This window comes from Coturnix japonica, chromosome 8 (genome assembly GCF_001577835.2).
Source record: "Coturnix japonica isolate 7356 chromosome 8, Coturnix japonica 2.1, whole genome shotgun sequence".
NCBI lineage: Eukaryota > Metazoa > Chordata > Aves > Galliformes > Phasianidae > Coturnix > Coturnix japonica.
In genome coordinates, this window is record NC_029523.1 from 21,819,031 (window position 1) to 21,836,076 (window position 17,046).

General features: G+C 36.9%; 1 protein-coding gene across 1 annotated transcript; it reads left to right on the forward strand.

The window, feature by feature from the left end:
- Positions 1-730: 730 nt before the first annotated feature.
- GPX7 (glutathione peroxidase 7) lies at positions 731-9,786 on the forward strand. Its single transcript, XM_015870585.2, has 3 exons — positions 731-964; positions 5,192-5,453; positions 7,203-9,786. The coding sequence occupies exons 1-3, from the start codon at positions 758-760 to the stop codon at positions 7,364-7,366; spliced, it is 633 nt and encodes a 210-aa protein (XP_015726071.1). The 5' UTR covers positions 731-757; the 3' UTR covers positions 7,367-9,786.
- The last annotated feature ends 7,260 nt before the right edge of the window (positions 9,787-17,046 follow it).

Sequence of the window (17,046 nt, forward strand, 5' to 3'; positions counted from 1 at the left end):
CAAGAATGGCATCAGTACATTAGTCCTTAGGGACAGACCTGGCTCTAAGAACCTGAAGGCTTTGTTAACAAATTCAGTTCTTAATGCTTTTTAAAAGCTCCTTGGTTATGTATCTCCTACATCACCCCATCACTCACTGCAAACCAAGTCCTCACAGAGAAGTTGTTTTAGGCCTCACCAGCAGTACTGCATTTCACATAGTATTACACATGGCATGTTTGTAATTCTCAGGTTTTGCTGACCGTATGCCATGACTCTTGCTCTGAGCACTTGTATCAGTAACCACTAGCAACCAAGCCACTGATATCCTTTGACACTGCACCACAGTTACTGGATGCTATAGTCAGTATACTAAAATAAATGAACTTGTAAATACATCAGAAATCACAGAACTCCCTTATTTTTCTAGGACATAGTTAATAGCAAGTCATCTTGCTATTCTTGGGCCAAAGATTTACTGCTTCAATTCAGGTTATACCCATAAAGGGCCTCACTTGACACACCATAACTGCAAGGAAACACTCTGCTTTAGTATTAAGCTGCTCCATGAATACTTGCCCATGAGGTTTTGCACAGACACAGATTCAGCTAAATTATGGTTGGAGTAGATGATCTTAGTGGTGCTTTCCAACCTTAAGGATTTTATGATTCTGTGCTCTTTGCAAGATACAGACTGTTGCAAAAGCTTCGTTTGCAGCAGTCTCTTTCCGGCAGAGCTTTGCTTTTGTGGCAAGTGTTTGCAGCTTGGTTGTGCAGCATGCTAGATCCTGAGGGCAGTGTGGAGCACAAGCCTTCCTCTTCCTTCGCTAAAGTTTTTCTCATTCCTCTAGCCATGATCCTTGCAATTACAGCACTCCTGCTCTTAGCATTTTCTGCCACTCAGCAGAAAGAGACTGATTTTTACACTTTTAAAGTTGTAAACATCAGGGGCAAACTAGTATCTCTGGAGAAATACAGGGGCTCGGTAAGTGCACGCTCCTCGCATGTCTGTGGAAACAAAGGGGGGTGGAGAGACTGGACATTAACTCAATGCATGCAGATAGATTTGCAGTTGCAACTCTTGAACTGATCCGGAGTGTTGCCTGTGCTTGCTTTGATATTGCTCCGCAGGTCTTTGCACTCTTTAAATAAAGCGTTTGCCGGTCTCACCTCTGTGTGTCAGAGTGTTCCTTCTGCAGGCTGCTCCCTGTATACGTGGCAAGGCAGGGAATGCCTGCGCGCCGGTCCTTCGTGCAGCAGGATGAATTGCACTGGATTGCAGCTATTAAACTTGAAGCATGTAACCTTTGTACATATTACTTTTAGAACTTGTTTCTGCCTTTTAACTGCATGAGTTTTAGTGATTTTTTTTCCCCCTGGATTCCATTCCTTTTAAAGTTCTGCATTTAAAAAAAAAAAAAATAATTAGTGGTTAATGGAGTTAACAAATTTCACCATAATTACTACAGTAGTAAAAGATGAATGATTTACTGATAAAAGTTATTCTTGTGTAACTGCACTGTGAAAACGTAGCACATCATGCTACACTCCACTTGCTGATTATAGTATATATAATATACTATGATTATAGTATATATAATATACTATATACATATACTATATATATAGTATAGATTATACTATAGATTATAGTGTAACAACAAGATGAGCAAGGAAACATTTTTATGATGTCTTTAAATTTCATTTATATGTTCCTAGAGTTCTGGTAAAGAGTTCTAGATAAAGCTTACCAGTTTAAAAACAATTAATCTGATTAGATTAGATAGATATCTAATGATAGATTCAGAAATTAGAGAAAATAAAACAACATAAAGCCCACAACCTCCACCCTCAGCATTCAAGAGGTGTATCTTACATGATGCTATCAAAAAAGGCAGGCACTGCTTTCACTTTCACTCTTACCCTCAGCTTTGTCTTTCCACCATCCTTTTCACCCTCCTCAGGTACTTCACTCAGGTTACTGAGCCCACTGGTTGCAGTGGTGAGTCACTAAAACATTTGCAGGAAGACAGGAGATGGGCCATGGGAAGAGAGATACATTTTCCTGAACTGCTGAGTAAAGAGAAATACTGGTGGATTTAAACCACATGAGAAACATTAAACTCTACCTGAACAAAGTCCTCCTCCATTCACAATTTGGTTAGAAGACAGCAGAGCTGGTCCAATGCACACTCAAATATCTATCTTGGGGGAAAAAAAAGCAAAAAAACAACAGAACAATACAGAACACATGCAATATTTGCTTTATTTATTTATTTTAAAAGATTTCCTTCCAAAGTCTCTGTCAATAAAACCTGTCACAAGGGCATGTTTTTTCTGTAGGTCACGTATGAATCTGTCTGAATAAGCAAATACTACCTGTTTAATTCAGAGCCAGAATCCAGATAGGAAGGATTAAACAGGGGAAACTGGAGGCAGTCTTTTCAGCCACCCTGCTGAGTTCTGTGACTGTTTGCCCCCACCCTAACAAGTTGCTGAGCCTGTTCTGGTATCTCATGACTGCACTAGATTAGGAACAAGCACTTCTGTCTCCCTTGTGTTATGACAGCACACCATCCTCAACGAGTAACTGGTATTGTAAGGAAGAAATCCAGAGCTACACCTTGGAAGAGCTTAATGCCATCAGTTCCTCCTTGATCTCTGCTAAGCCTTATGGAAGAATGCATTTTAAAACAGGTGATGACCAGCTTCTGTATGAAGCAAAAGGATTTGCAGTCAGAGATCCTATCAATATTCACTCCAGCTGCTCTTTGTGAATGCACATGTAGAATTTTAAACTATTTTATAATAATATGCCGCCCCCCTTTCTGCCATTATGTCATCAGAGTTCAGTATGAAGGAAACAAAGGTTAATTAAACACTCACTTCTTAAAATAAACCTACTTAAATCTAGATAAGTAACATTAACATGTAGGTTTATCAATTAAATCAAGCAATTAAAAGAACACAAGTAATATATCAGCGCTATGTATGTGCTGCTGGTACTTTAAATTGAGTGTGCCACTAGTTAGCTCTTGGAACAATAGTCTGCTAATTGCTGAACCAGCTTTTAACAGCATTACACTTTCTGGCAGATGTAGAGAAAACATTTCTTCAGCTCAGTCATTCAGCTAATTTATTTAAATTATTATTTAATTTGTAGTCTAGAATCTGAGAATTGGAAAAAAATAATCAAGAAAGATTATACTTTATCCTATCATCTCTATCAGATGTGCTCTAATTAAGAGGCAGTATTCTTTAAAAAAAATACATCTGTCTGGGAGTCTGAAATCTCACGTCAGCTGTTCCCTGCTGTGTTTATACTCATCTAGATACAACAGTACCAACCTGTCTGCCTTCCTGCCTACCACACTCTATGTACAGTGTGCTGAGGTGTAACATAGCACTGCTAAGACAGTCCTTTGGGAATCCTGAAGCAAAAGTACTATAATCTTGTAAAGCACTAGGCACTAGTACAATGTACTGTATTATTTTACTGTGGAAAGCAATGCTAGGCACCTTGCATTGTAGCTCTCTGCAGTCTGAGAATGTAGTATTATTAATGTGTATAAGTATGGATATCAATACTTAGTTGCTATAATAATTGCTATTTTTATCCATGGAGGTAACAATTGAGTCAGTTTAATCTGACATTTGTAGCTGGTCTTTACATCAGCCAGGTGGGATCAATTAAAAACATGAGCATCTACCATTTCTGATAAAAGAAAATAAAGAATTACTTTAAGGTGATATTAAAGAATTAATAAAGAAATAATTTAAGGTGATAATAGATTCTTAAATCTCTAGGAATTTTCCTCAGGGTGGTACAATGTGTGAACATCAAGTGAACCAAAGTTTAAATTGGTTTTGAAAGGTTCAGGTTGAATTGTTGGCATTGCACACTAGGTGGTGTGCTTGACTTGCACTCTCAGAGCCTAAGGTGTGAGAAAAGTCAGTCAAAGGGAGTACTGAGCTTAATTTAAATCATTAATAGTTGTCAAAGTACAAGTCTCAATGAGGACAAGAGCTGTTATTTATTAAAAATAAACAAAATGTACAAATTACCACATTTATATGCTACTAGAGTAACACATAGGTTATATATATGGCTTAGGATTTTTTACATCTTTTCTGCACCTCTTTGCTGTGTAACTTTGATCAGGTCAATTAACATGCCCATGCTTCAGGTTCCCCTCTTGCTGCACTGGACCCCTCAGCACTGTTGTCTCACACTGACAGTAATAAAGCCAACATACCAGCTTCCATGAAGCTTCCTAACTATTGCAGAAAGATTGATGTGAATAGCTTCTCTTGTGATACCAATACAGGGGAATATATTGGCAATGATGATGGAATTCAAACTTTTTTTTTCTTTTCAATTTAAAATGAAGCACCAACTTCTGGGCTGGTGTATAATCTGTAGAAAACCATGGGATTCAGTGTAAACTAAGTGGTATAATATTTGTATTGGCTTATTACTCTTAAAGAATGGTTTGAAAGAAGAATATAGTATAGTTATATGTAAAGAAACCTCACCATAAAGCTGCATAATGCTACTTTATTAATCAAATCCTACTGTATCTATAAGGTCTGCAATATTCAGCTTTGTTCTACTATCAAGAAAACTTTAAATGGGCACATTCTTCACTACTTTGGATCTGTTTTTGGGGCAGTAAACCTTCACACTTCATTTATATGTTGCCATTCTGTCATAAATTAGTAGACAATCTAGAAACTGTGTGCATCCATTTATCATTGCCTGTACATCTACACTGGCAGTGATAAATGGATCAGCCAGTTCTGAGTACTAAATCCTTTACAAGAAAAGATGTTGTGCAACAGATGTTGTGCAGTAGATAAGTGGACAATGAACTAACCATTAACGTGCAGATTTCTTTCAGGCAACTGAGTATTACTCAGCTGAATGGCCATTTCTTAAGGATGCTTAGAAGCTTTCCAAAATGCAGAACAGTGAGGCCCTCCATGACTAGTTTGGTGATTATCTTCACAGTTGCCTGATGGTAATTCATAAAAGAAATATATTTTAAATCTTTCTATGGTGAACAAAACTCAATGCAGTTCTAAACATGAGTGTTCAGTCACAATTCTGCAGAAAATCTCATCTTTTGAAACTGATCTGTATCCCAGCCTACCTGGGGGAAAACTGACACGTGCAGCATTTTTTAATCTCTCTCATCCTCTTCTTCTTCAGGTGTCGTTAGTTGTCAACGTTGCAAGTGAGTGTGGGTTTACAGACAGTCACTACAAGGCCTTACAACAGTTACAGAAGGACCTTGGCCCATATCATTTCAATGTGTTGGCATTCCCTTGCAATCAGTTTGGGCAGCAAGAGCCAGACACCAACAAAGAAATAGAGAGTTTTGCCCGAAAGACTTATGGTGCCTCCTTTCCTATGTTCAGCAAAGTTGCAGTCAGTGGAGCTGGTGCAATTCCTGCCTTCAAGTACTTAATTGGTGAGTAATCTGGAACAGAAATGAGTTGTTTCCCCAGTGTAGTATCCGGTGTCAGAGGAATCCTGTGTGATTAAAAAGAGTGCCTATGACTGTGCACACAGGACCACAGCAGAAGTCAAAAGTCATTGAGTCCATCCTCCTGCACAAGGCAGGACTTCTGTCTATGTCACTACAACAGGTTTGTCTGGGCTTTGCAAAATACTTCAAGGGATGAAGAACTCTACCATAACAAATGCCCAGTAAGAGCTAATCACTTCTTCTGTATGGAATACATGCATACAACACCTGATCTTCATTTCTCCACTTTGTAATCTTTTAAGTTGTTCCCCTGTGATACAGCTGCTGCAGGTTGGATTTAAAGATTCATCTAGAGACCTTTAGGAGAAGTGGAAGCAAAGTTCTTACAAGATTTACTTCATCAAAAACTGAAACCTGCCACTAAATTTAATCTTGAATGCTTCCTTCCTCATTCCTTACCAAACAATGGAATAGCCATAACGTACTGTTCTTCTACTTTTGATCTGCATTATAGCTAAATGTGACTTAAAGAGGCTTTGTTCATTCTTGGCAGACAGCTAACTAAATATACAATAAAGCAGAATATTCTCTATCAAGACAGTATTTTTCAAAATACCATTTAAATGCCAGACTTAAATGACAGCCTTTATCTAATGCTAAAGAAATGTCTTCCAGGAATTACCTATAATAAAGACAAAGAAGACATGGTATCACAAGCTGCACTCTGCAGGAACCATGCCACTTATTCTTTCCAACACCATAACTTTTTCCCACATACCACTGAATTTAAAGGAGTGCCACTACTACTAATTTGGGCTACCCAAAGTAATCCTCCCTCCAGGTAGATCTTCCTGTTAGTCAAAATTCCCTTTAATTCTCTTCATGCTCTTCCATTTCTATTTTTCTGTGTGAGCTCGTCACCACAGACATATCACATGAAACCTGCATACCTTTTCCTTCCCTGTTTGTCCACACACAAAGGGAAGCTGCTGGAGGCAGTATATTTACTGCAGCTTAACCACCAGTCTGTCTGTACGCTGAGAATACTCTGAAATATCTTTGGATCCCATATGAGATTTTGCCTATTGTATAATTAATGGACAAAGATGCTAATTTGTCTGTAGGGTCTGTACTTGTGCTATTAGTGTAATGAGACTCCTTGTCTTATTCAAAATGCTGAACATTTTGTTAGTTATGTGAAAGATAGTAAAGGCTGAAAATACAGCTGTAGTGAAATGAACACGTAATTGTGGAGAGAAAAAGGATTAAGAGGAAAGCGCCTGGATTAATTTACCTTGTTACTTCTTCACATAGCGTTTCTTGAAACATTCTTCTGAGGCATGTGATACCGGGTGTTTTTGGAGGAAAAATTCTGCATAAGCAAACAACTTGTCATTCCCAGCACAGCTATTCTTTTACATCCCCAAGTCTATTTTCTTATCAGTGTTCCACTGTTTCAAATTAGCTGTATAGTACATACACATATCTCTCTCATGACTACAGTCTTGTCTTCTGTCTGTCTCAAGCTTGACTGTGTTTCCATCATTTTCAAGGGGACTAGTGTCTAGTTAAATCTGCCTGTCAGAAAACTCAACATACACTCTGAACACCCTCTGAACTTAACATTCCTTCTTTCTTTTGAAATCATCAGATTGATACAAATAAGAACTGAAGAACTGGTTAACATGGTTTTCTTTCATTTTTTCTTTTCTTCTCGCCCTCTCCCCATAGATTCTACAGGAGAAGAACCAACCTGGAACTTCTGGAAATACTTGGTAGACCCCAATGGGAAAGTAGTAAAGGCCTGGGACTCTACTGTCTCTGTTGAAGAAATAAGACCTCATGTTACAGAACTTGTGAGGAAAATCATCCTGAAGAAAAAAGACGAATTATGACTTTAAAAAAATCACAGCAGGTCAATTGTATCTTTATTGAGAATTAGGACTGGGCTTTGTCTTTTCACATTCCAAAAGACAGGATATGCAGAAGGGAAAACATGACCAGAGGGACTGATATTCACCACCTTCAGAATGCAGAAAACAGATAAATTTAAATTTTAATCGCTTTTTAATTTAGATTATTTTCTGCTATCTCCAAATGAATACTATTTGGCCCTTCCAAGAAAGAAGACTGCATCAGCAACTTGTTAATTCCCAATTCAAATTATTGCTTGTTTATAACACAACAGAAAGCTGGTTAATGTACCTCTAGCAAAGAGTCTCGGAGCAATAGGAGTTTCCCAGCTGGGATCTTCTGACATCTAAAATTCTGTTGACATATTTTGATCACAATCTAAATGAAAAAATAAAGAATAAAAAGTGTGGGATTGATTTAAGGCATGTGCTAGGAAAAGGGCAAAACCAGATACCTCCAGTCCAAACCAACTTCATTGTATGTTTTTCTAGTTAAGAAGGTCAAACTTTTAATTTCATCTACCTGGAAAGTCAGTGGTTAAGGACCCAAGGAAAACATATCCATAAAACTTAAACAAAACAACCAGAATACTGTAAGAATTCTCTAAAAGCTATGAGATCTCTGCATTTTTTTTTCATCTATTAAGGATTATCAGATAATATATAAGTAACCATCTGAACATCTGGACGACAAGAGTCAATATGGAATGGCTGTTGCTTTCCTTTAGCAGCACTGTGGTTTAGAAGACTTGCTCTCACCTCCTATAATTGATTCTAAATTTATTTTTCAGTTTATAACACCATCTGATTTTGCTGCACGTACAAACATTAGAGAATTAACAATTTCCTGTGGATCACATTTTTCAAACAATTGACTGTTGCATAATGCTACATTATTTAATGTTGCGATTGTTTAGTTGCATCCTTGTTTCAAAGGTAGCACTCGGGCACCTATTCAGACTTCACACTGCAGAACTTATTAGCGTACACTAAAATAATAACAATAACAGCCCCATTGTTCTTTGACAGAAATCCACTGAAAATCTCGTCAGCAAGAACTCTTTTTATCAATAACAACACAAAATACAGGTCCCTTGCTTTTAAACTCAGGAAGAAGCTGGTCTTGTCCAATGGCAGTGTTATTGACAAGTGAAAGCTTTTTTGGTGCTTTGCAATGCTTTTTAAAGTAGCAAAAACAGTATTTGTACATGTAGTTGACAGGCTTCAAGCACATAAATAAGTCATAATTGCTCTGGCCACAGTATGAACTTATAATGGCAGTGATAAGCTAGAATAGCTCTTCAGCATCCGAACAGTCTTCAGCTGAAATCAAAGGCAAGCATTATGACATGCACCAGCTTGCAGAAAAAAGAGTGGAAAGAGGAGTACTGAAGAACTATTGGAAATAAAAGAGCTGATCTTAGAGTCCATCATAGATCCCACGCTTTGACAGCTGCTCCCGTCTGAGGTCTTGGAGGTGGTGGTGGGGAAAAAAGAATGGAGAAAATAAAAGGAAGGAGTAACAGAAATACATAAGAAAAAAAGGCTTGGAAGGAAGAAATGAGAAGGAAATGAAAAACAGCTTATAATCAAAGACTCTTTGGGATAAATAGAGGATGGAAATGTTCAATTGTATTGAAACTAATGAGCACACTCCAAGCTATATCAGCTAATTCTCCCTTGGAGCATAGTTTCAGAGTACAGGAAATTGGTGCAAGTGGCAGTGAACGTGTCTGTACTTTCCTCTGATGTAAAGAAAAATGGACTCCATCATTCTTTCAATCACTTGTTCTATGCTTACATCAATCACTCAGGACAGCTGTTATAACGTAAAGGACAAAGAACCCAACTACTAGGAAAGGAGCTCTTTTATGACTATAGTTATTTACCTTTTCTCTGTCCATTGGTGCCAATGCAGCGCCCGAACATGCTGTTAGCAGAAACTGAGAGCTGAAAGTATTTTCCATAGAAAGGATGTTTCTATTAACTGAAGCCCTGATGAGCCCAGATCACGCTTTGCAAAACATTTTGAGCCCTCTTTATTTCAATTTAATGTGTCCAACTTCAAACAGAAATCTGGATTTATATAAATATGATCTTGCATTGCCTACTGGATAAACACTGCAAGTCTAAAAAGATGTCATGTCAACAACCAGTTGGAAAGTTTTTATTCCACACAGACAAATACTCTGCTTTAAAGGCATGACAAAGCAAGGGGAAAAAAGAGCTTTCACCCATCAATAATACTGCAATTGGACAGGACTATATTCTTCTTAAAGCATCCCAGGGTTAAGAAATGAAAGTCACAGAGGAAAAGTAAATATTCTTGGCCGCAGATTAGTTCACATCTTGTTCTTTGTGACCACCTGCTCCAAAAAAAAAATAAAATATTGCAAACAAAATTGCTCTGGAGTGTTGAGAGTATTTTTCATCATGCAGAGATCTGAAATTACTTTTTCCCTACAGCAGGTCCTGAAAGCTGTAAAACAGCGCTGAATTTATAGCATGAGACTTACTGCTTTGCAGCTTGTCTGCTTCACAGAGAAAATTGGAGTTTGCCTTAACAGATAAGCATGTTCATGCATGGAGAGTGATTATGTTGATCACTGAAGTCTCGATCTCCTACAGCTTGCTAATCTGAAGGTGTAAACTCTTTGCAAGCCAATTTAAATGTTAAACTAACCACCTAGACACATGACTGCACTCAGTCATGTATCCCCTATGGCATGCTAGAGAAGAAAGAAATCACTTAAAGCCTAAGTATGATATTAAAATCAGACAAGACCATTTCAAACTTGCAGAATTTTATCACACAAAGCATGGAAAATCAGGCCTACATATATTCCAAACAGTTCTGAAATGGAATATATTACACTGAAATAAAACAACAGAACAGAGCGCTATGAGATCAACACCAAGCAGCCTAGTTATCATTATATCTATCTCCGGTAATTTTGTTATATGCTGGTGATGTTTCACTCAATTTATAATAGTCTGAAACACCAGTAGCAAACCAAACATAATTTCACTCTCTTGGATGGTAGCAAGTTCATTGTTACAAACACATGAGCATCCAGTTCAATAAATAGCTGAACATAGTACTTTTAAAAGACTAGATAGCCATGTGATTAAGTAAAAATGAATGTTATGCTATCTTCAATCCTTCAATTGACCCGTGTCAATTGAACAGATCAATACGATGGGAAAAAGGTGTTTCACTAGAACTGTAATGATGGAAGGACCAGCACATAGAAAGGCACTATAAGGGAAGAAGATTGCTCACACATATCAGAAGATTTCAGGTTCACAGTAGAAAGTGCCACCATAGAGAAATCTCCAGAAAGAGATCCTCCTGCAGTGGCAGTCAGCCCTTAAAAGAGGTCTAAGAGAGGTGCAGCCAGGCTGCACCACCCCCAGTCACACACCTGAATTACCTTCACCTGTGCTTCCAGGGCTGACCTGTCCTTTCCCCAGGTGCTCAATCAGTGGTTCAGGCCATGACTCAACAGTTCACATGCAACCAAATATGCACATAGATGTATACTGCAGCTATTCATAGGGCCAAATAAGCTTAATCTTCTCTCTGACTCATTCATGGAAGGAGTCAGCAGACAAATCAGGTGTTCTCTGTGACACAATATTAAGAGACTGGTGTAAAAACATCACTGGCAAAACAGGAAAGAGTTTGCAAGCACATTGATAGAAGAGGCACTAAAAACACAGATCTAAGAACTAATTCTGAACCACATTAAAGCTCCACAGCAGAGATACATGCAGAGGAGAAGGAAATCCTCAGACTATATCTTAAAGTTAATCACTTGGTGGAGACTGTGGGAAATAATACATCACGGCCAACTCACCCATCTAGCCAGCTCACAAACGTAGTACTGCCTATAGCATAGGATCAGAAATAAAATTCAACTACACTTTTCATCTTTTACATCATTTATGCCAGCTCTGCAGCAGAAAGGTAGAGGCAACAGTGGAGACCTGCCTAGTGATAATGGCTAACATTTGCCAGCTGTCTCTACCCAGGAGATGAAGCGAGCTCCAAGTAACTTTCCTTTCTTAGCCTAGAAAACCTGACCCTAACTGTCAATCTGCAGACTTAGGAGAAAAGGCATGCTGGTTTATCTCAGAGCACTGCAAGATATCGTGTTTGACAATATCTTCTAAACTAACACCAGAAAATGAAAGCAGTTGCAGGATCATTGTATTTTAAGTACGCAGACTTGTATTCTGAAAGGCAGGGATAGTGTGAGAGTTTTGAGATGAAGCTGCCTACACAGATTCTTTTCTCTCCATTCAGAAATAGCAGCATCACAGAACCAGGGTCAGATTCCTTCCTGAGCATGAATTGATGGAACTAGAACAGTAAAAAGGAAATAGCATCCTACAGTGATAGGAAAGTACAATTTTTAGGAGAATTAGCTTTTGTAATATCTGCTATATAAACTCAGTTCTGTGGAGTTACAACAAGAAGAAATTAGAGAAATATAAACTTCATGGAGTTGCAGTTGTGGTTTTCATAAATTACAGACAGGGAGAAAGCAATTATTAGATTAGATAAAATAGTCCTATGTCTTTTTTCCCATTTCTCTAAAAGCACAGCTATTTCATCGTAACTGCATTCATCTGAATTATATGATACCACTGTATGTTTAATAAGTAAACACATGAACCCAACAATAATGATAAATGAAGAAAAGCTGTGGAGGAAAATGTCCATAATCCACAAATTGTTTATCCATCTTCTAAAAAATAGCAAGATAGTCAAATTATTCTCATAATTAAAGTGCCTATACTACAAATCAGTTCTGATGACTTTGAAACTTAACAGTGGATTTGGTGAATTTTGTCAGATCAGATATTTTCCCCCATATATTTCAGATTGGGGAATAGCTTGGTTATATGAGAATTGCCCATTTCTCCTAACAAAATTTTCTTTAAAAAAAAAAATAAAAGTCTTGCTAACCTCAGAGATGTCCAATCTATTCAGCAAATATCTGTGCTGAAATGATCAGGAATAAATCATTTCCCAAGTTTCAGGTGTGAATCTGTTTGCAACAAAAAGGTATAATCGTGTCTGCAGATAGAAAGTTCAGAGAAAATGATTTCAGTGCCTAAGGAAGATGAGAGAGCAGAGACATTATTTTGTTATCCATCACTACCAAAGAGCAAGTAATTAATTTATATTAAAAAGAATAATAACAACAAAAAGCAGTAATTGCTGCAAATATAAAAGTGGATGTATAATCATCTATTTGCAAGAAACAAGCATGTGAATTTCCACATCAGCCTGGAAATACCTCTCCCTTTGATTACTTAATTTGCTCTGATTGAGTTCTCTGTCAATTCTACCCATGAAGATAAAAGTTCATTGCTTTTCCAGTCTTTTACTTCCAACCGCTTCTTTTGATTCTTCCCCAATGTCTCTTTCTAACCTCATTTAAGTTCAAAGCCTCAATTAACAAAGTATGAAAGTATTATGCCTATTAGAGTCTATTCTTAAAATGCCATTTAGTAGGTCAAACACAATAGATGAAAGGGAGAAAAGGGGTCCAATGGAAAGTGTAATAATTTGAAGACATTCCTATTTTGTCTTTTTTTCTGGTTTTATTCATCATAAGTATTCCTTTTTTCCTTTTTTAAATAAAAGTATGAATACAGAAGAGGTGTTTATAATACTTCTGTTGGCAGTGCTTTGAGCAAGAATATATGTCTTTATACAGGATGGAAAAGGATACAGTGGTAATTGTATTTTTGCACAAGACTACCATCACTTAGTGGAATCAAGTGGACTTGGCTCTCAAAAACACTCTCACCACACTTTGTGCCACCCTCCATCTTCACTTCTGCTAGTAAAAAACATTCCACTGATACAGCCAAAATTCAGTGAACTCAAATTCAGTTTGCTCAGAAATATGATTTAGCAGAGGGTTTTTAGAGTTGGGGTACTATGGTTAGGCTGCAGTTGGACTTGATCCTTAAGTTCTTTTCCAACCTGAGTAATTCTATGATTCTATGACCAACATCAAGGCAAAACAATTACTCACTGATCTGTCCTAAGATATGTTCTTCCTTAAGTTCCATACTAAATACATGAGCTCCTTAGCTGCTCCAGATGACAGAATCAACAGTTTTAAAAGTGGTTTGAAAGACCCATAAAATGTCTTGAAAACATACAAAACCAAAGAGAATATATTTCTTTTTTTAATCGTTTCTTCAAACTGACAGCTTATGTCGGACAACTGCTCCTTATCTTCTCTGCTGAAGTGAAAAGGAATTTGAAACCAAATACAGCTTTCTAGTGTCAGCCAAAGGTAGAAGGGCTATGGAAATTGATTCTCTTTGCATCGTTGCAAATTCAAGTAGTATTTCCAGTATGGAAAGCTAACTATCTTTCAGCACCAGAAGAGAGGAATGAAAATGAGCTTTAGCAGCTAGGAAATAAAATGGAACTGTCAAGAAAAGAAGAAAGCATATTATTGCTTATGACTAACACAGTATTAGGAGTGAGAAGTCCACATTCCCATCTTCCTGTAATTATATACAATACATGAACCAAGAAGGAATACACCATGTGACTGCTTACCCAACAAATTTAAAGCACTGTCTTCCACAGTGAGGTTGAACTGACACTTACGTTATGATTCTGATTGCTTATGGAATTTGGCAGAATATATTTAAAAATTCAGATACATTCTAAATGCATTATTAAATGCAGGGGGAAAGTACATTTCAGATTTGAGCCAAATACGGACAGAAAAGTTCCCCCTGCAGGGTTATTATTAATATTTTTGCATTTTAATAAAATACCATCATGGTAATTGGAAGCAACACTTTGAACTTCTTGTAATTCTCTGTTCAAAGGTCTCACACATTTTATGAATAACAAGTAAGCAACCTCAGCTTTCCTACCAGAAGAAAAATAATTGAGACTTCCAATAGACATCTCTGCTTCCAGACTCAGGTATGAGAGACAAGTAGGTAATGACAGATTTGTTTATTTGCACAATAGATAAACATCCCAACCCTTCATCTCACAGGACACAGAAAAGTAAATTAATACCTATTAAAGCAACCAAAACTATTAGAATAAAAACAGAGCTGAAATAACTGCATTCACAGTAGGCATAGTAAACACTGAGCAGATCAACCTTTCATCATACATTAGAGAAGAGTGGGGAAATAAAACATTTAGAACCTCAATGTCAATAGAGATAGATAGAATCCCTTTAGAAATAGTGTGTGATCATGTTATCAATTGTAAGTTTGGCATTTCTAAATTCTGAGTAACATAATATTATCTGAATGTAAGAAATTATGCTTAGAAAGTTACATTTGAAAACAAACAGAAAAAAAATGTGAAATTTCCTATTGTTAATCAGATGAGTCATCTGCCATATTTCAAACTAGCATACACAACTTTGTCACATGCATTAATTAATTAATTGTTACTGTTTGTCATTACATTTGTGAAAGAGAACTAAATGAAATGCGTATTTCAACCCCTGGATTTAAACATCTTTGCTGAGAGAAAAGCAAATGGGACAAGGGAGAAACTCGCATTCAGTTCCAAGCTTCATACATTAATAACCTCTAGTGAGGTCGGTCCTCTTCCTATTCCTCCAAAGCCTGGTCTTCTTTGCCTCGTCTTATCAGTTTGCATGTGCTCACTCCCTCCTACTCCCATCTATCTCTTTATCCTAGTCTTGTTCTCATTAACTAAATTTCAGCCTCTGATCCTTAAGCTTCTCATCCCCCTCTCAGACTCCTGCTCCACACCAAGTCAGAGTCTAAATCATAGTATTCTTTCACTCAATTTTGTATTATCAGATAAGTTGTCACACTGATACCTTAAGTACAGAACTCCTGTTTCCTTGTTTCCAGCTGCCTTCCTTGGAGGGAGTTACTGTTTCTAGCCTCACAGCACACTTCTTAATGAAATAAAAAAAACTCAGCAGGGGACAGAAATACAGGATGGTAAACTTCAGTCCCAATAATAGTTTGGAATACTAAGAAGAAATTGCAAATCTTGCCTCTCTCGATGCAGAACTATAAGAATAGATGATGTTTCCCCCACACCCAAAATATTAAGAAAGTTGTGTGGGAGGGTTAAAGAGGAAAGAGCAATTGTTGCTATTAATATCTGAATTGCTTTGAATCACAAACTAAAATGAATGTTTTCTGTGATGGCCGAGTGAGGGAAAGGACTCAAAGTCGAGATACACAAAAAAAGTGTATGGAAAGGGTAACTTAAAAAATGTTGGTAGCGTTATATAACAAAATGGTATTTTATTCTTTTAAAATCCTCTTAGGTAGACTGAACCTGAACTACTGGCTAGAAAGTTGAACCAAACAAGGAAAATTAATATGCTTCAGTTCAACTCTACAATGAAAATTGTGGGAACGTATTTGAATCTATTATTTACTCACTGATATCCAAAAGTTGCTTTTTTCATATCTGTTTTCTTAAGGTCTTTTTCTTTAATTTTCAGTTTCAGTCAGGGTAAATTCAACTGATAGAAAATGACAGTTTACTGTGAGTCTATGAAGGTATCATCTTCCTTTTCTTTATTATTTTCTATGAGTGTAGAATTGATGCTTAAAAGATCAAACTATTTAAATGTTTTACAGATTATCTCTCTGACGGCTATCCTGTTTAAATTAAAGGATGTGAAATAATAGGCCCATAATGTCTGACTTCCTTACAGTTGAGTACCTCAGTTGCAGAATAATCCCTGTAATTATCCCCTATGTTCATAAATTACGTACTTACTAAAATCCTTTACAATCTGTACAGTTCTATGTAAGTGGAAATTTCTTTATAATATATAACTGAATGTCTAAAATTACACATAATCATATCTCACAAGAAGTGTAAATAAGCAAAGTGAAGATAACAGATTGAGCCAGTGCTACATTTTAAACGTCTGTCAAGTAAGGAGCACACAAATTCTGTGTCTAAAGCCCGGGTGAGGGAAAAGAATTTGCACTTCTGAAAAGGAAAGAGAAATGAAGATAACTGCACTAAGACAAAAGTGGTTTGGCTAAGATTGTTGTTGGAAACCCTATTATCCATCTTATTATTCTATTTCTAGATAGAAGAATAAGAGTAAAAGGGCAAAATTTGATTTGTTTCATAAATAAGCCGTTATTCTGAAATAGTTACAAAGAACTGCATATAAAAAACACCTGTAGATACTGGGACTGTTACACATACCAACACAAACCACTCATCAGCATTCCATCCTCATCTCAAAATTACCACTTTCAAGGCTTAAAACAAGTCTTTTCCACTCTGTTTCACTGATCCTCTCTTCATGTTTTGACTGGAATCTCCTCTTACTTCCCGAGGCTCTAAATTACTTTATTTGTTATTTATCTTGGAGATGGTACAAAGGCAAAAATCTATACAGTATATATTGACTGGAGGAATTCAATTTAAAAAGTAACCTGTATGGCAAACAGTCAGTTAAAAAGACTTGTAAAATAAGTAGGCTTACAAGTGAAGTAAAAGAACTGTAACAATATATTTGTTCACTTTAATAGAGCGGATCTCAAAACACACTTTTGCAAACAAGTATCAGACCACTCCACCACTACTGAAGATTTAGAGAGAAACCAAAGCACTCACAAGGAAAGCGATTTGCTTGCAG